Consider the following 21,266-nt stretch of genomic DNA (forward strand, 5'->3'; position numbering starts at 1 on the left):
CCCTGGTACTGACCAGAACAAAAGGCTTTAGATTTACACTGGCTCCCAGTCAGCTGTAGAATTATTTTAAAATCCTCCTATTGGACTACAAGATAAATGCTGATTAAATATAAACCCCGTAAGGCTTTGAGGCTTGTACACTCGAGTCAATTAGTGGAGCACATAGTTCAAAGCAAACATGGTGTAGTGGCATTGAGCAGTTATGCTGCACACAAATGGAATAAGCTACCAACAAAGGTGAAGTCAGCCTGAGTCGTGTCAAATCTTTTAAATGCGGGTTAATTTTTTTAATTTTTTTATTACCCAAACCTTTGATTAAGATTTTTTAAAATCATTTTGAAATCAATTTCACGGTACGACCCTTCAGTAATAATAAAAAACAACGAGTTTTATTTCTTTACTTAAAGATATATATATATATATATATTTTTTTAAGTCTTCTGTTAATGTGTTTAACGTTTTTTTTTCTCCGCTTCTGACCGTTGTCAGCTGTTTTTGAACTATTTTATATAGGCGTTGTGTCTTTGCTTGTATGGAGAGTTGCTTTGCGCATAAAATTGTGCAATATTATTAAGTTGTTTTTTTTACTGTAATGATTGACCTTTACAGGTTCCACTATTCTGAATAAAAGTGAAGCCTACTACTCACGTGTTGCATGCTGTCATGGCTTGACAGCTGTCCCCAGTGCAGAACTCGGAGATGGTGCTGTACTGCAAGTTGATAAGATTGAAGAATGTAGTCGCTGCAGGAACAACATCAAAAAAAAGGAGAGGTCACACAATACCAACGTGTTAAGTCATCTACTGTAAACGATTATGCTCTCTCTTAATAATGCTTATTGACGTCACAACACGGAAGACATATATTAGCTAATGACACGTCTTGTCGTGGCCTGTCAATCATGTGCCATTCACATCAATGAGTCACAGTCACAATCAGCACCATTAGCTGGCAATTAAACATACCCACAAACATTCAAGCTTTACTGAAATCTTAGCATCTAAGTTGTCAAAGTGCATGCAAGATATGAGATTTAAAAAAAAAAAGAGAGAGAGAGACAAAAACATGTCAACAAATGTAAAATGCCCTAAGCAGCTTTATCAGGTTGATTCATTTTAAGTGGACATTCATGTTGCCAGATAAAGAACGTGTTTGCATTTAAACACAACATTGACAATGACGCACAGTACAAGGCAATACACGCTCTTAGTTTAATCAGCTGCAACATTTATGTTAACCACAGGTGAGCCATGAAAGCATTTCATGTGAGGATGTACCTGCAGGGCTTCCACAGTCAAAGCGTTACTTTTCAACAGCCCGCTCACCCCACACTAGCGTGGGAAAACCGGTCCGGGCTTTTCATGTGACTACTGTGCAACGTGACTCAGTCTTATCTTTCCATAGTGTGTTGCTTGCCGACATATGGCCTTTGAAACTGTGCAAATATTTTTTAAACCCAACAAAATGACTGGAAAATATTCTGAGAATTTAGCAATGATTGTCATTATTGTGTTTGTTGAAACATCAATAAATGTGTTGAGGCTGGACGGTAAAATGTTTAAACATCAGTGGCTACAAGTCCGAACACATTACATTTCTAACTTCCTGTAGACAGAATATTAACATGTGGAAACATGTTTTAACACGTCTCATTTGTTTCTTTTTTTGCCCCTTCCCCTTTCAAGCAGTCCTTTACTGAGGAAAACAGAGTCAGGGAGACGAACACAATAGTAAATAGGAGGATCAATCAAGAAGCTTGTTTGCAACATTCTGCTTACACAACTGCAAAAATTATGCCCATAAGGACGAGTGTAAATTTGGTAAACAGTGTAAAAGGGTAAACAGCACTGACAGCAAGGGATGGTGTTTAAAGGAACAATGTGTGGTGTTGCTGGGAACGGGCTAAATACTGTGCCATGTCTGTATCGTGTTAAAAGGTTTGGCTCGGTTGTTGCTGCACCTCCAACGGCTTCTGTTGGCTGACATTTTCACTTTCCACTGTTTTGCATTGTCTTGTTTTCCTTACCTACATCTATTGTGGTTGCTTTGGTATTACACTGGAATGAGCCAAACCTGAATTTCCACAAATAATTGATCCTCAACTATACGTGACTACAATTTCCTATATTAAAAGCTTAAAATCATAAATATGCCACAAACTATTATCCCAAAACATGTACACTTGCAAACATGATCTACCCTTAAAAATACAGCAAATAGCTTACAGTTAAGCACACAGATATACAAAGTACAGTCATTCTACATACATGTCAACAATTATGATGATGATGATGATGTATTACTGTAGTGACGCAGAACATTTAATTGCACACCAAAGCATAGGAGTTCCATCAATGGTCCTGGTGGGAAGCGCCGTTGCTTTGTAGGGCTGTGGGTTGCGTAGAATGGCTAGTGTTCAAATGTTAAGGGACTCAAAACTGCAGGATCACGTTACGACAACACAAACTGGCGGTTACACATTGGTTAAGCCATGTTTTGCTGAACTGTTACGGATTCCACTGGACTTGATGCTGCGTTAGCCCTAGTTTGGCAAAAGCATTGTGAGCCAAAACAGTTGCAGGAAACATGGTTTCCGTGCACTAAAATGAACAGGGAGTGAGGTATGAGTATTAGAATGTCCAATTTGGGACAATTTTTTCACATTTACAGGGGTCAAACTTTCACTCCCTTTCCCTAGTTTAATTTTTTGGTTGTTTGTTTGTGTATGGCCAACAGTAACCGTTGATTGTTACTGACACTACACCACAATAAATACGTTACATTCCATAGGCAGTGTTTTGCTATGAAAATAGATTTATTTATTATTTATTTATTTTATTTTATTTTTGTCGCATTTGTGTTACAAATGGCAAGTAGGCAGAGTTTTTACAGGAATAATCAATAGGTGAATTTCCAAATGATGAGCCGCGAATATGCCAAGGTCAATAGCACTTGAACAGAAAGTTAAAGAAAGACATTACCGGGGTAAATACGTTTTATTATGGGAAGGTTTTGCACAACAATTTAGTCACTAATGTTGGATGAGGTGGCCTGGCACACAACCAAAATGAGTTGGATGGGTTTGAACTTGAAGTAAAGGCCGTCCAGGGCTTCCACAACAACCTCACCCAAGCATACATAACTGACTTAGCTTGGACTGTTGTTACAAGTCTGAAAGCATATAATTGTCCCACGTGTCTTTTTCTGAAACTAAAGAATCTTCTTCAACGTGCAATCCATAAAGTAATCAATTGATCAAGAGGTGTGTCCTAGTACGTGTCCATGTAGTGCACTGTGTAATTATATCGTCTTCAAACATCAACCACCATGACTTACTGTTGCTGGCTAGCCATTCATGGAGGTCTATCTCTCGGGGCAGAACTACCAACTCCTTAAGGTCAAAATCCACCACTCGGATCTTTGTGAACTCCGGCTCTAGGTATTGCTTCTTCTCTTCTGCTGGAGGCTTCTTTCCGTTTGGTTTTGTCTTTGACTTCCTGCAGAACAGAAGAAAAGGAAGGTCAAGATACTGCACTTTCATGCATACATGGAATTATGCTATCTAGTACTGTGAAATATGGCAAGTAAGGTAAAAGTTTTGCTGTTTCTGGCCTCTAATTATATTACCAGGAATTTAAGAAAAAATATATAGTTGAAAGATTACAGTATCCACGATGATTGTCAAGAATTCAAATCAAATATTATTTATACAACACTTTTCATGCATCAGAAATGCAGCAGACAGTATTTGACAGAATGTGACATCAGCGTAGAAAATGGATTGTCAATGGGGAAAAAGTATCCAGAGTTTAGACACACACATGTAGAAAATTAAAGGGAATCTACAATCTCTTGAATTGCTAATGGCAGTTGACAGAAAAATCATCCCAAGGCTCAAATTGAGGGATGACATTTTACAACAAGGGATTCACACACAGACAAAGACTAAACAAAAAGTACTGTGTGTATGTACATGACCTTTCACTCTGACCTCTAACCTAATGTCACCTCTGAAGCCGCAGACGGCCATCCCCAGTGCTTTGTACTCCCATTGCTAGTTTTAGCACGGATATGTCACATCATACTTCCTGCACTTTGGGGGCTATGACACACCGTGGTCTTACCCCCCTCTGTAGCAGTGCAGACAGTGAAATCTGAGGTCAAAGGTTAAAGACTTGATGCGTGAGTGAGACAAATAGAAGCAGAACCGCCAGGCAGTTTCTATGAAATGTAGACACTTAATTATGGTCAGCAAAATCAAATGTAATCCAGTGCAAGAACTGTAGCAAAATCTCTTGCATATACATAGTGTATCTCCATATTGCAATTTTCCTGTAAATTAAGTCAAATTTATGGCAATTTTCTATTACTTTTCCCCATTTGAAGATACATGTTGTATAGAACACATGATAAACTGAATCACAAACCTAATGAAATAAAAACAAAACACAAATATCCATGGGCCAAATTAGGGGTGTTCCATATACCTTCTACAATATTATCTGTGTATTTTTCTGGGTGATAAAAAAATTTAAATATCGCAAAATTGACACGATGCCGTAATACGTAACATCATATGTCTTCGTGTCCTTTTGGACGTACATACATCTATTGCTGTTACATAAAAACAATGTCGGAGCGTGTGAGCCAGTTCTGTCGCGTCTTCGGCAAAGTTGGAGTGAGCTACCTTTGTCGTGTGGAGGCTGTTCTGTTATAAGAGGTCAGATATGATGCAAAAAATTACAATCGTTTACAAATTGTGCAGGAAAACTGTAACCGTTAAAGTTAAGAGGATGCGCAGGTTAAGGACACGCGAGGTGGACATGGAAACAGCTCGTTTTGTATGGCGTGAACAAAACAAATGTTAATTACTGGAGAACTCTTGCTTGGACACACTCCTTATGGAAAAAAAAAATGGTTGGATAATACTGAAGCGGTCGCATATTGTTTGGCCAAGGATAATAATCTGCGGCGTTTATTTTACCGTGACCGGTAACTCGCCATCTAGTTTGACGCGAGTTTTTGATGCTGACCGGCCGCAAAGCTAACGTGTTCTCGACGAGACGGCGTGCGAGATGGCTGTCGCGTTGCTGTCGCGCAGCTGCGTAAACATACACGTGCTATTCATACCAGCTAGTAATGTCTACAAGCAGTTACAGCATTTTTTCACTCCTCTGATCATTGACCAATCAGAGACATTCCATTGTGGTTGCTATATATGCATTTCAACTGGAAAAAAAGGTGTCTTAAATATTGTGCTGCAATAAAAGTGCTATTATTCCGAAGCACCAATCACAAATCTTTTATTCAGTAATTATTACCAATATCGGCAAAAATATCGGCACCGCAAATTTCTTTGAAATATCATGATATACTTTTTAGGCCATATCACCCACCCCTAGGCCAATAAAATAATAACTTTCAAAATATATACGTTTTGGTAAAAACCCTTTTCCAAGGAATACAAGAAAGTGTAAAGAAACTTTCAGGAACACTTGATATTCCTACAATCTGATTGGCTGTAACACGGCCGATTTTTTGCACATTTTTCAATTCTGTGATTAGCTGCATAGCCATAATTAGCCAATTCACTCAATGGCATCATTAATCAGATCCTCAAAATGACACTTTACAGTGTTTGCCCACTTATATACATTTATCTATGCTTGTGTCGCTGTGCTCCTTGTGCGCTCATCAAATCGATGTTGATAAGTTTGAGAATTGATCTTGGCCTCAGAGACATCAACAGCTCTAAAAGTATCAATCCCCACACCACTTCAACAGGCATAGTGGCTGTCTCGTTACAACACAGTACACACCCCGTGCTTTTTGTGTGTTTTTGCTTGGAAATACTAATACATGTTGGACAAAATATACGTAGGCATGACGATACCATTAATATGACAGCTATACAACATCAATGTCCCACTTCACATGATCCTGCCATGCAGCTGGGGCTCATAAATGCACAGGTTTTTCAATTAAGTCATTTTAAAAAGGTTCCTATTTAAGTATTTAGTGTAGCTGTAATTTTGTGTATTGCATATTTTGAATGCAGCTGTATTCAGGGTTCGACATTAAGAGTGGCCCCCGGACCACCACGTTAACTGATGCTGGCCCGACGGGCGGTACAAATTTCTAGAGGCTGACTGATTTGACTTCCTGCCTTTGTGTAGGCTTACCATAGACAGCTGTTGCGGACAATAGTCAGTCTAATTATTTATAACATATACATATAAACCTAATATCCAACATGACTGTTTTTTAAGTCATTCAATTAACATGTCATTCAAACCAAAATACATATTATTCACAAACAATACTCACCGCATCACAACTTATGTGGAGGAATTAATATGGAACAAACAATGGTTTGTTTAAAAACAAAACAAAGCAGTGCAACATAAATGCAACACACATACAACAGGCTCTAAGGATTAACATCCTTATAACTTCATTCAATGCATTGCACCACACAATGCATTCTGGGAACCATAGACATGCAAAATAGCTATTGGAGGGGAGGGGGGGAGCAAACTTCATGAAAATCAATTGAGAAAAGAGCAAGTTAAGATTTACTCTTTAAACTCAACTGTTAAAAATGTCTTTAATTTGCTAAACAAATTCTGGCATGGGACCTTTTATTATTATTTAGGCTCTCATTTGCTTTTGGACCCAAGTTACATGCTGAGTTCATCTGAGTATCCACAGTTGGCAGCTCCCTCTATCGGACACACCAGAGTTCTTGCAATAGCCCTAATTATGACACAGGATCACGGCTTCTTCTTTTTTTGGGCAGATCCGCTCACTTTAACTCAAGGGCTGTACTGAAGTACTGTGCTGCAGTGTTTACAGAAACAGGGAAAGAGGTCATTAGAACCAAAATAGAGACATATTTAGAAAGATGGATGAATAAAACCGAGTGATGATTCAGGAAATTTGGAGTGAAACTAATGAGGTGGGTGCGATCGAGTAATTTCCATGGAAACTAATAAACACGAAGAAAACATGACAGGACGACAGCACACGAGGTCTCATGGCAAAAAAAGTACTTTAGCGTTCCTTAAGCCAAACTGATGCTGTCTGCTTTCCAGTCCTGGTAAACATTGCAAGGCATGTCTACAACGCATGCTCGCTGATGTTTTGGATTCCTCTTCCACATATTTTTTCTCTCTAAATCAAAAGGACATAAATTTGTGTTATAATTTTTCTGTGAAAAAAACTTCTTGCGAGATGGGTAATCATCTTTGGAGATTGTCTTTGGACAGTGGCCTATTTCTGTGCTGATTTTCCCTTTTAGGTATTTTTTTGTAATGATTAAAGTCTTCCTCCCTTGTTGCCCAAGCAAAGATTTGGGCCCCATTTCTGCCCTCTCTTCTTTATTGCCTTCATCTCTAACTAACTGACATTAATCTCTTTTCTTTCACTTATGAATACACTCAACTTGTTTTAGATAACAGCCAAATACTTCTTTGGAGTACATACTCCTACCTTTTTTCTATTCCTGCTTTTTTTTCATATCTAAATGTACAAAGTAAGATAAAATAATCCATAGGACCTTGTGGCATTGGGCTTTACGTTTCATCATGTGAAAGTGCTTCACTAGAGCAAAGAGGTTCATCTCTAGATACCGTGGCATTAGTCTCACAAGTCTTTGCTAATAAGTTCCTCAGGAAAAAAAAAGGTTGAAGTTTGTTCGTGTAGCATTCCCCTCCACCCTTTTCCTTTTGAAAACATGCTTACCAAGCTATTTTGTGCCTCTTATTTCATCATTTTCCACACAAACACCTCCTTCGCGTCTAGCAAGTATTTGTGTGGTGAGGGGAGGTGAATTTCTGGAGCTGTTGGTTTATTTTAGTATAAATAAAACCTCTTCAATGCCAGAATTCCTCCCCTCATACGTGCATGTCTGCCCTCTCTACACACACAGCCTGTTCTTGGTAAGGCAAGTCTTTGCCATAAAAGGCAGCAGTTGCCTGTTTCGTCTCACCAGATCAGGGCAGACCACAAGACCAAGACTAGAATTCAGCACACAGGGGAACGGACTGCCACAGCTTGTCTGGCACCAAAAGAGCCAGTCAAATCTCACATGTCAAGAAAACCTGGTTCGACCTGTATGGGATTGGGAACACAACGCACAGGAGCAATGTGACGATTCAATGCGTAAACTTGATGCTATGCATTTTGTAATGAAAGGAAGAGAAAGGGGAGCAGGAGGCAGACACGCTGGTATTTATCTGCAATGAGGAAATGGGGTTTGTATAGTCAGGTGACATCAGGTCATTGCAGAAACAACTATGCAATGACTGATCTGGCAGCTGTTTAACTCCATCTGTTAGTTACTATCTTAACCCCTTTCACTTTCGACAGCAGCAGTAGGACCCACTACCAAGCCATCTTTATTCGCGATACACCACCACAAGCACCCAGGTTACAGTATATTTACACGTTGAAAAGGGAAAATAGGGTGATTGGGTTAGACTGACTGAAAACTGTAAAATGTATTCCAGTTGAATAGTTGGCGACTGCACGTTGTGAGGAAACAACAGCAACGGCTTGTTCTTTGATGGGTGCATTAAAACATTTTTGTAATGCAAATCAGCTGGGTATTGAAAGAGGAATAAAATATTTGTCTTCTTTGCGTGTTCCAAAATTTGAAGACCGATTTAATGTAAGAAAAAACACCTTTGCAAAAATGATTTTAATCTAACAGAGATCTCTGGACATCGTAACAGACTCCAATTCATCACTTAACAGGTGGAATTCAGAGCGCCGAATGTGCCTCTTCCGCGTGTAAAATGGCTTCTTATAGTTAAAACCAACCGCCTCTCTTTCATTTGTAGACAAAACATACTCTCTGGGTACTTTTCCATGAGCGATGGCGAAAACAGAGTCAGGGGTGCGTGTTCGAAATAGATTCTGTTCTCAAGGACCAAATGTGTTTTCCCACAGAGAAGGAACTTCTAGACCAAATAATATGTCCCAGTTTAAGGTCAAATTATACTGAGTTCAACACTACTTGCTTTACACGTCTATAAAACCTTTTAACATGGTTAATATAAAGAATTAAGATGTTTATAATGTATAACATTGGTTAATATATGAAAATAAAGAATTTAAATGTTAATAATATCTAACAGTATATGAGCAGTGCAAAAAAAAAAAGTACACTTGTACACCGGAGAAGAGTTACTGTATAAGCACATAAGTGACTCTTTCATTACAGTTGCAACGAACATGCTGAAATCATTTTGGTCCAAACTCTACACTTTGTTGCGTTTTTAAAGATAACGGTTCAAATGTGTGTGCATATTTATGATTCAAAACGGTGTTAAAAACAATATGTCTTTTATTTTTAATTTCTGTTTTCAGTTAAAAACAGACCACGAGGAATGGATTATGGGTGAGAGAACAGTCCAACTTATGGTAAAACACTAACGACCCAATCACACTAAAAAGCAAAAGTTCAAATAAATGCTTAGATTTCACTGCGCGGACTAGTGGCAAGCAATACACACACATGCTCTCAAGTATGCATGCTGAAACAAGCCCACCATTATTATTGCTTCAGTATCTCCTGCCATCCACCCCCCCACTTTTCACAACCAACCCAGCCGGTCAGAACAGCTGTGTCCCGCACGTTACAAGCTACGTCACAAGGCCTCGAGAAATGTCCGTAGCAACAGAGTCCTAAAGAGTCTTTACGAGCTTAATTGCACAAACTTCCTGCAAATGTGCATATAGAAACTACTGCGTGCATTGCAAATGCATATATGTAGACAACTTTAAAGGAACTATTCATCTGAAATGGTAAGAAAAATAATAATAATTGTAGTTGTTAGAGCCCTTTGCTACACAAGCCCATGTTTATGGTTCATGCAAGAAGATAAATATCAACTCTTTTATGGGAAATACACACCAGGTATAAATATTTTCTGCTTCTTTGAATTGAATCTACTTGAATAGTTGGGAGTTTTAGAGAGCGTTTACATGTTGTTATATTCTAATAATAAACATGAAAAATGTTACAGCCACACAATATCAAATCAAACTGTAATCCCACTGAATCGAACCGAATCAAATCATTCTGTTTGAAAATGTATTGTTGAATCATAATGTAACCCATGTATTGAGATACGCATCAAATTGTCTTTTATTAGAGAGATGCACACGCCTACAGATATGTATACTAGCAGTCTCCAATTGACCCTGACTGAGTGCTATACTGTATGTACTGTTTTAGTGTCACATTAATAATGTAATAAATCTTAAAACTATCTTTTCAACATCTTAGTCTAAAATATTTGCAGGTAGTTTCTTCTTCATCTAGGTGGGCTTCACAGTGTTTAGTCATGTTTTATCACCGTTAACAAGACATCAAACAAGTATTACCTTCGCATGTAAGGAGACTAGTGTCTGTCAGGAGGATCCATTTACTCCAATCCAGGCTTCTAAATCTATTTCAGGACCCAACTAAACAGACAAAACTGCTCTCTTCCCTGAAACAACCACAGACCATTGAGACCATCTTGGTTTCTGCAAAGCAAAACCACATCAGCCATTATGGGACTAAAAAGACTCCCAGTGAGCACGCTCAACAGCCGTGTAAAACTCTGTTGGCCTGTCAAAGCTTCTGCCGAAGTGCCTGTGAAGATTCACTAGCATCTTTTTCAAGATGACCTCATCAGTTTCACTTCTGTGGGGACGAGATAAGCAGCACGGGCAAACAGAAAGCACAGCTGCCACCACTTAATCAGGACCATCGCTGGGGGCGTCAGCAGCACTGTAAATCAGTACGTGAGAATTGCAGCCAGACAACAGGCCTAAATGTACACACACTGTTCCAATTCAACAACTTCTACTGTCCCAGCACCACTTGCCTAATGCCGCTACCCCCTTGTCATCCTGTGCTAAATCCCATTTAGTGGCTCATGAGCCTGCAGAGTATACTACTGTATTACTGTAATAGAGACTCATCAACATCACAACACTTCTGTGTGACGGGATGGGGGTTGGGAGTGGGGGGGTGCTGTGAGATAAGGTTGGAAATGTTAAGCACCTGGCACAAGGAAGTTGGTTTGGAGGAAGTTTAGTTTGGACACTGACTAATCTGGTCAGGCGAGCTGGCCGTTTTTGGCGGCATGTTTCCATATATAGTCAATGCAGTTTGCAAGGTCACGCATGATTGCGCACCGGTTGTTGCATATGAAGCAAATCTTTTGGTCCTCGGCCCATTTCGCCATGCTTTGCTGATGTGAGCGTTTGGTGGTGTCGCATTGCCGACAGTCAATCGGCGTTGAGAATGTACTTATTACGCAGCAGTACCAGCAAACACACAGCCAATAAAGTAAACACACATACACACAAATAAATGGAATAAAATAAATACAAATGTGGGACAATATCATTGCGGTTGTGGAACCGGGATGTATATAACACAGCCAGATTCTGGTTGTCAAAAAGGAGGAAAATTGGGGAATAGGGAGCGAGGAAGTTTACGAATCTGATGAACGGATAAACTTTCTTGAAATTATCGAACTGTTAACCAAGATGGCCCATAACAACCAAGCATAACCATCGGTCACACTAGATTGACTGGCGATGTTCAACCCTTTTTTTTCCTGTCAAAAGGAGAAGCCCTTCCTCTTCTCCGCTCAAAGCAATCCGGTGTAGTCTCCCTCACAAAGAAAAGTACGCATGACGCGGGGCGATGCGACATTACGAGTTCGATCTGAAACTAGCAATACACAAATTATGACATCTGTCAAACTGCGGCCACTCTACAAGTCGGTTATGAGAGTCGACTGAAATTATTAAGACTAAGCAGAAAAACAAAAAGCTTCAAGAGATCCTTTGTTTTTTGTGTTCAGTAAGCATTTGTATCTTTGTATGCTCCCCCCCCAAAAAACGGTCCACAAAGGAGGAAATAGGTTAACAGAGGAGCTGTAAACAGCACCCCCAGATTCCCCCCTCCTTTATTATTATTATTTTTTACAAAACTACACCTTGTAAATTGTGATTAATTGTTTAAGTTCAGTCTTCTCTGGAGATGGATTATCATTTAACAAATCCTAAAGAATCTCTAAGCGGCAACTGAATCCTGGTGTGGGCTCCTGGATGTTTACCAACTTCTTTAAAACTACTACTAGATTAGGCGGAACACAAAGTGTCTCCATGCACAATAAAGCTATACAGCGCTGCATTATTTAACATTTGCTTTAAGAAACTTCCACTGTTTTCCTGCTTACATCGTCACAGTCAACAGGCTTTTGAGGTATGTGGCCATTGGTCTGTTGTTTGTCCCATGGCTTAAAAAGGTAGGAGTAACTTTGACCAAATCATTAACATTAGCCATTAATTCTGACTGTACAGCCACAGGACACAACCAGGATAAATACACATGTGTAAACTGGGTTAGCAGTTGGAATTTGCCTTACAGTATTTGCATTTACAGAGATTAATAGGAGTGTCTTGTTGTTTGTGTCACTTGGATGACATACAGACACGGTGCCGAGCAGGATCATACATACTTTAGAAGTCTTATCGGTCTGATGAAATTATCCATCAATTGTCACACATAAAATGTAGGTCAAGAGGAGAAATGTAACTCCTGATGTGTAACACGTTAAGTGAAACCGCGACATCCACCTTAATAAATTATCCCCACAGAGCACCGAAAACAAATTTTATGTCAGTAAAGTCATTTGCATCATCAACTTTTGAAGCAGCGCTATTTCAAGTTAAAAGGTGACTCTTTTACTCGCATGTTTGTACAATACTTCACCAACGCGGCTTCCATAGCGATTAGATTCTCAGCTAATTTAGTTAGGTTAAAAGGTAACCACATGTATTAAAAAGTTAGCAACATTTGAGTAAATTATATCTGAAGTTTACTTCGTGCAGCGTGTTGAAAAATACAAGTCCCATTCCGAATAAGCAGCGCTGCTCGACGAGACGCGGAGCAACGCACTAACTTCACACATGCAGTATAAACATATATTAAGATAACACAAGTAAAACCTATATTATTACTTGCAAAATCGACGACGCAAGAAAACACCACATGTTGTTTAGTTCAGTGCAGTGAATGCAGCAGATTGTACATGTGAAGTAACCACCAACGTTTTTACCTTAGAACTTTTCCGACCGCTTGAAGCACCATTTTGCAACTTAATCCGTTCTTAGTGTTTCTCTGGGAGTGCATGTCCGTTTTATCCCCGGAGAAAGAGCAATAATCGCCGACCATGGCTCATATCGAGCAGATACTGTAGTAAGGGCTCACACCACGAGTCTGGAGTTCACTGAAACTCACAGAATGCAACTCCGCGTAAACTCCAAGCTTCGGCGAAAAAGCCCGCCTCCTCGTATGACCTTCGTCCAATCACGGAAAAGCAAAGTGCTCGGTAGGCGTGCGGTGGTGACGTCAAAGCCTGCCCGCGTGGACGTTGCTCATGCTTTATTGTCGACTAGTGTTGTTACAATACAGCAACAGGTGGTAACGCAGTAAGAATTACAATCGAATAAGTACATAACTGTCGCTGCATTAAATTCACTAATATGTTTACATGAATGTTAGGCGAGAAGTGTGATGTATATTAGACCCCACAATGCTAAACTTAGACCTTACAATAAAATATGAGTGTACTGTATGTGGTATTGGGCTCACACGTGTTATGATTGCACATGGTAACTTCTAATTCACTGTGCCAGTGACATTCAAAGGGCTAATGTCCCACTAAGCTCCTAAAATAACACAGTAAGTCAACCCTGGAGTGAGCAAGGATATAAATAACATGTTTGAAAAAGCAATGATCATTATAAGCCGTTTTACTACTGGTGGTGTGAGAACTAAAGCTAACTTAAAATACATGTGGGGACTGCAGAGACATTCCTCCTGTTTGTGACTTCACCTGGAGCCCCACAGTGACAGGATGATAGCAGTCAGGCGTGTTCGAGAAAGTAAACACTAAGAACCAGCAAGACAATCAAACAAAGCCTGAATGAGAGCAACTGGTGGTTAAGATGAATAGTTAATGGTTGCTGTGCATGCTTAGGAACGTTTTATCCAAATTATTTAAAACCTAATTTTAACAGGTTTGCTTTTAATTTGAAATGCTTGAGTGAAATGAAAACTTTTTTTCACAAGTTACATACAACCGCTTCCAATTTACAAGTTGTAAAAAGGGAAGGAAGAGAATAAACTTATTTTATCCTAGTGCTTCCTTATATCTAATAATTAGCAATACTTTATAGTGGTACTTTGATTCAACAGACCCAGAAATAACACACTGCGGATTTAACTAACATAAAATGGTTTTCAGTCCACTTAAAATGGCTCTTTGTACAACAATTGTCAAAGCCTGTTAATTTCAGAATTGTCCGATGTTGTTTCCTGGACGCTGTGACGCAATCAACAGAAACTCATACACATATTTCCGGGTTGTGTCGTTTTGTCACAGATATATAGTAGACTAGAGCAGGCTAATAGATGTGCCTACATAACAACCATGATGGTAGGGGGTCACTTTCCCATCGCAGGCAATGCATTGACATAAGGGGCAGCCATTTTGGCTGGGGCAACAGTCTTAGAAAAGGCAATGGAAAGCATGGAAATTAGCATCGTCGTAAGCACATCTACCTATTCATATCTATGGCAGTTTAACGGAGCGAGCTCTCATTATGTAGTACATGTACACGTCTCTCTAACATGCCATTTTTGGTACAGTAGACATTTTGTAATGTCCTAATCATAGCATCGAATCGTAACAGATGAAATAAGGAAGCTCGTTAACATAGTGTTTTGTCAACATGTCCAGCTGCATGCCATTATCCCGCTCCTCCAGCGCCAGCAAGGTAAGTTTGGATACATTCTAAAACTTGTCAAACAGTTTTCATTTTTCACATTTATTTACAATAGTTTTGTACGGTACTGGGCATTTTTCAGCTACGAAAACAGTACCAAACAATTTTGTACTATATTGGGTGTTTTTAACTCTTTCACTGCCACTGACGTTAAAAGACGTCAAGTAAAAACCTACGGAGGGTTGCCAATGATGTTAAATGACATCATCCAATTTTTTTTTTTTGAAACGGGTAGAGGGAACCCTTCCGCATTTGTGGTGAAAGTTTCCAGCAAGTCTGTTGTGCCTAATGACTATTTTTGGCCCCTAGAGGGCAGCGATGACTCTCTTTTGACAAGATTGGGTAGGCGTTAGCAGAAGACGTGAGGCGGGGCTAGAGTGTTGAGGGGACATTGGCTGAAGAAGCCATAATGGCGACCGGTTTGCAAGCAGCTCACGGTCGAGCCGTTTTTTTCAAAGACGAAAAGCATCGACCAACGCTATAAAGAGCACATTGATGACGACGATGATCATCATCGATGTTGATGATGGTGACTCCGAGGTTGACGGCGAAGCGGCGGCTATGACGACGTCATAAAAGGTTCACGGGCGAGCGATGCCAACACCGGAAAACGCGGAGCACAACCGAGCACGCTCAGCGCGACGTTCAATCGGACGATGAAGAGTGCCCCGAGTCCAAAGCATATTCATCGGAGGAGTGTGTACAGTCTGCTACTTGCTATTCCCCGGAAAAAAAGGCCGTTTGCACGCGAAACGCACAAAGCGAAAGTGAAACTAATCTGTTGTGCGAGTCCTGCTGCGTCTCCTTGCACGCAGGGGAGCGTTATAAAAAGAAAAACTGTATTTGAAACATCCACATAATTGTAAGTAGTACCACTGTTGCACACATTTGTAAATAGTTTGCAAAATTGTTTTGTCAAATTGTTACACTGTTGAATGGAAATAAACGTATTTTGCAAACTAAAAACACTTTTTCATTGTTGGTGAAAGCGTTTTACAGAAGTAAAGCACTATTTAGGTGTTTGTGGCATCATTCATGGACAAAAAGAAGTGTACAATTCACTAGAGTGCATGAAATAACATTGTTTCACAAAAAGCTTGTTTTCTCCGCTTTTTGTTTCAAAACAGAGAATTTCGGTGAAACTAACCATTTTCTATTGTTGATTACTGAAGAACGGAATAAGGTAGAAACAAACTTTTTTTTCTGATGAAAGATGAGAGTTCAATCTTTCATTTGGTAGCATGTGTGTTTCCATAGTCCAAACACAACATTTTCTGTGGACCTTGAAAGATCAGTCAAAATGCTTAAATCGGCTGGCACTGGGGACAACCCGTTTCTGTAAACGTCTGGCAGTCAAAGAGTTAAGCCACAAAAAGGTACCGCAATTTCTCAAAGTTAACACACTGCTAAAAAACATTATCCCAAAAGTTATACTTACAGGGATTCCGCCACTTTTTAATTAGCCTGGTGGCCTGACCAGGCTTTTCTTGCCACCCTACCAGGGGAAACCCCCTCTCGCGTCGATGATTAATAGTAATAGTAATCGCTAGATGTCAGTCGGTCAGCCGGCCGGCGTCTTGTTTGTCCCTCCCAACATGGCTGCCACGTACGCACATCGGTTAGCCAGGCTGCTACAGCATCTCCAGTGTGTTCAGAAACATGCTCAGAGTGTGCTCTGCTCCACTACGGCCGTTCGGAAACTCGGACAATTGTAACCCGAGGTTCTGCTGTACTAAATTAAACAGGAGAACCCTCCTCTCGAAAATAACCTTTTTTGAGTCTTATTTTAAACTGGAATTGCAAGCTGAATATTTCTTCCTTGTGATTAAAGCTTTTCAACAAATATCCACTCTTCACATGTTTCTATCACTCTCTTTGTTGTTTTACCTGCTTAATTATCAGACTCACAGTATTATGTTTTCCTCAACTTTTTTTTTTTTGGCGTCTTCTCAGGCAAAATTTGTGATGCAATGACACAGCTGCAGGAGTAAGCCAGGGAAAAGTGGGCCCAGACAAAGACACTAATCTTTGGGATCCTAGAAACTATGTGCACTCCCAAGTATGTGGGTGGTACAAGAAGTTCAGAGGGCGATAAGAGATCGTGAGGATGGAAGCCGGATATGTGCGTAGTGTTTCCAGACATGTCAGTTGAGCATAATTGTTGTTGGAACCTCAGAGGCGCCACTTGTTTGTATTTAAAAGGCCCGTGTGATCCAATGAAACCCTCTGAAAGAAAATCAAAGGGACAGTGGGAGTGACAATCATCCTGCATGACTGGCTCCCTCCATGCTTTCCAGATTGGGGAGTCGTGGCTGGCATTGCTGGGTGGAGCTGGGAAATCCATGGCTCTTGCTTTGATAGCAATGGTGAGAAGCAAGGGTGGGATGTGAGAGCCCAGAACAGGGTACCGACTTTTCACTTAGTGCTAATTATAGGACCAGCCCACCTGGTCTAGCCCAGTGCAGTGTGCATGCTTAATAGTGTTAAAAAAAACAAACAAAAAACTTTAATCAACTAATGCATCCACAAAGCTACTGGGAAAAACACACTTTTATGATTAACATATAATATAATATCAATGGGAAATTTAACTCTCACACATATATTTGGGGTTACATACCACACAGTGAACAGCATGATACATTATTGCCCAAACAGGAAATCCAGCCTAGTCCAAATGACTTAAAATAAGGACATTCTGCAGGAGATAAAAGGCATCTCATTTTCATCTGAAACTATAGACGTGGGTGTATGTGTAGGGTAAATATTTGTGCTATATATATTTATTTTTAATCAGAGGTCTGAGTCATTTATTTAATCTAAAATATTTAATTTATTGTTCTACATTTCAATGCCGATGCTCAGTAGTCTTGAGAATCAAAAGTTAATTGCTTTTAAAATAGATGTACTTGAATTATCCATCCATTCACTTTCATTTCATCCACCTGAAAAGGCGTAATGTAGAACGCTGCCTCCATATTTAAGACACTCGCCAAAAATGGGATGGGAGCATGAGCAAACTAACCTGTTGTCTGTGTCTTACTTTTTGTAACTTATCTTTAAATGAACATCAGTTGGCTATGATATAACTCACTCGTTACTCACTTTACACAGCAATGTGGGGGCATATGCACTTAAATTGCGGAAATCTGACTGGGCTGAGGGCTCGCAATCTTTCTAGCTCTTTATCGTGGAGCAGTGAGCATGCATCTTGAACGTCTGACGAACATCCCTAGCATTATGGTCCAGTTTTGTCTCGTCAAGGAAAACTCACACTCCTCTTCATGATTTCCTCATCAAAGAACCACATTTATGATCACCGTTTCGCTATCGTCATGAAAAAAAAAAATGTATCAATGAAATTATTTTATTATCGTTGACATAGACAATACTAATGCACGCATACAAGGGAAACTGTCAGGCCATTTTAATAATTGTTTGCAGCAGGACTCTCTGGCTTCAAAGCCCAAGTCCTTACAGATGAGCCCCATTACTGATTGAGATCATTTCCAATACATATTAAGGATGTGGTTGACTGGTTGTGTTATAATTACGTCAAGCAAGATGTTTTCATTGGCATGACTTCGTTTATACTCAACTCAACTTTATTTATAGAGCACTTTAAAAAGCAACATCTACCTGGTTTGACAAGTCCCCATTCATCCAATGTAATTGTAGTCAAACTTTGGGGGCACTTTCAGAAATTGATAAGCACGGTATAATTAAAAATGATATATTTCAAGAAAATGTTTTAACTTGTTTACACCACCGGAGATGTACACATTTAACAATATGGTTATTTTTGTTGTTGTAGCAGAGGTGTACAATTGCACTGAATGAGACTGACAGCTGTATGTAATATTGTGGGTGTACTATTTTCATAAATTAATATTTATAAATTTCTCAGAATTTTTTTGCAGTGCAGTTATAGTTCACTGTAAACTACAACCAAAACAACAACCTTGTGAAAAATATACTTAATAAAGAAAATATAATTCATAGCAGTATATACATAGTCTATTCAAATTAGGGTTTGAAATATGTTGTAATTATGTCTCTCTTCAATACATGAACAATTCTGAACTCAAATGAGTAAGTCCATCATAATATTTTTTGTTGAAAGTGCACTTTCTTCTCTTTGGGGTTTTGCTTTAAAAAAGGTAGTGTAGAAGAGCAACACCTGTACCATGTCAGGTTTGGTTGGCTGCAGGCTAAAAGTGGATGTGCCGGCATGAATGGTGCTATACAACTGCACAAGTTGGACCCCTCTGCCAAGTCTTACGCAACATCTGACGTGGATGGAAAACGGCCACATTCCATTGTCAGGCAAACACTTTTTTCTTTGCCTATGTCACACAATTACCTTCCTTTCCCCAATCCAGACGAGACATGGCTTCATAGTCGCTACCTACACTAACCAGACCAGATGTTACTCTGTATTGTATTACGTATACCTGCTTCCTAACATGCATCCTGAAATACAAAGAGCATGTGTGCTTAAAGGAATGAGTGGAAAAATAGGACATTGAGAAAAGTGTTGGGAACAATGAAACCGGATTATAATTGCAGTCAGAACATTGTAAGATAAAACATATTATTTGAACTACATAATAAAGAAAAATAAACTGTAAAGTGACTGGCTCACAAAGAAGAATAGGAAGGGGAGGGCACTTTATTTTTTACTTTTTTTTTTTTTAATAAGGTCTACTGAAATCTACCAGAAGCTTGGCAAAACAAGATTTAAGAATTTTAAACAACCAAAAAGTAAAGCAGTTTATGCAAATGTAGAGATGTCAGTAATTTTACAGCAGGTGAAGGCACTGAGCTTTAGTCTGCTCTGCCTGATAGATTTCAAGTACAAGGAAAACAGGCCACAGTGGAAAACAATGTGAGCAATTCAAATCATTACAGCGTTGACGTCAAAACACCACAGTTTGGAGGTGTGTGTTGAAATGAATACACCGTCTTGGAATGTTAACAAGTCCCCAGTGAGACTTAATAGAAAGATTGACACATGACACTTAAGCAACTAAAAAGCTAAGGAAATGGAAAGTTCCTTTTTTAAAATAAATATCCCCACTACTTTAAATGCGCATGACCCTGGTTGCCTGCAGCAATCCATTCTATGCTAGGAGAGACGACTGGCAGGCTTGACAGGTTGGGTATGAAAGTGGTCAATCAACCTGATGGAAACAAAAAAACACTGGTCCCAGGCCATTGGCTGCAACAGATATGCCTTGGGGCATGATCACATCTCAGCGGCTGCTGTCTCCAGCCAATCACGAACATCATGAGCATTTACAAAGGCCATCCGTCTACTAAGGGGATGTTTAAACTACACTCGACAATTAATCGATTACACTGGAGAACACAATTGATCCAATTTTAACTACTAATGCAAAACAGATGACAATTTTTCTCTATCACGTCATGTTTTTGAGCTATAGGATCCCCGTTTTCATAAAAATCTCAATGTCTCAATAGGCAGGTTTCCATCCAAATGTTTCGCCATTTTTATGCAAATTTTGTGAAAATGCACAAAACGGACATGCGACTTATGCCCGTTTCCATCCGCTCTTCTTTTGCGAATATGCGCCGCGAGATGACGTAGTGACGGATTTTTAGGACAATGAGGATATCCAGGTGGGAATGTTGGTTTTGACGGACTGAACGGAAGTAGTTTGTCTTGTTGGTTTCCCTCCCGCATGTAAGTGAAGTGTGTTGTTACATTGAGAGCTGATGTTAATAAAGCCATCTAAAATTGCATTAATGTTTTTTTCTTTAATTAATTATAAAAAGAATCGTGTTTCTTCGTCTCCCCAAACTTATCTTACTTTATCATCCGTCATTTATTGTAACTACAAACGTGCGTGTGATGTAGTATCAGTCAAAACGTTCAACGTATATCCGGTCTTGTAGTCGCTTATTCGCAAAACCTGTTTCCATTGCCAAAATGTGCATTTTCCTTTTTTTGAAACGCTTCAAAAACCACCCCTCCAAGCCTAAAAACTTTTAGGCGAATTTTGGACCTTTTTTCGAATTTCTGGCGTGTCCATTCAGTTTCTTTTTCGCAATTCTTGAAAATTCGAATAAAAATAGGTGGATGGAAACCCACCTAATGGTGACTGCACAAATAAGTTGTGACATAGCTGTAGATGAGTCCAGTATGAGTATTTTATTTGATATTCTAAAATATAGTTTAAAATATTTTCTCAATCCTCCATGTACATATATGGCAGAGATACACATACCGTATATATTCCAACGACGAGTACTCAATGCATATACTTTTGGAGACTCCAACGGACAAGAAGTCGGTTGGTGTCTTTCTAAAGTGACATCTACAGGTCTGGTATGCATATTATTGCTCTTTCAATCATTTCTGCACATCCGTTTAAACAGAG

At 39.4% G+C, this 21,266-nt stretch overlaps 1 protein-coding gene across 4 annotated transcripts in view; it reads right to left on the reverse strand.

Moving 5' to 3' along the window:
- The window catches only part of mob2a (MOB kinase activator 2a), a 71,453-nt gene that overhangs the window by 8,566 nt on the left and 41,621 nt on the right, over positions 1–21,266 (reverse strand). For 3 of the 4 annotated variants that reach the window (XM_077568229.1, XM_077568227.1, XM_077568228.1), the window contains exons 2-3: positions 3,337–3,497; positions 649–742 (exon numbers count right to left, since the gene is read on the reverse strand). In XM_077568229.1, coding sequence (XP_077424355.1) covers positions 649–742; positions 3,337–3,497 — 255 coding nt within the window. Of the gene's footprint in view, positions 1–648; positions 743–3,336; positions 3,498–13,130; positions 13,303–21,266 lie in introns of those variants that run through there. The other variant, XM_077568225.1, reaches the window with a different exon arrangement.

The sequence above is a fragment of the Vanacampus margaritifer genome, chromosome 6 (assembly GCF_051991255.1).
Source record: "Vanacampus margaritifer isolate UIUO_Vmar chromosome 6, RoL_Vmar_1.0, whole genome shotgun sequence".
NCBI lineage: Eukaryota > Metazoa > Chordata > Actinopteri > Syngnathiformes > Syngnathidae > Vanacampus > Vanacampus margaritifer.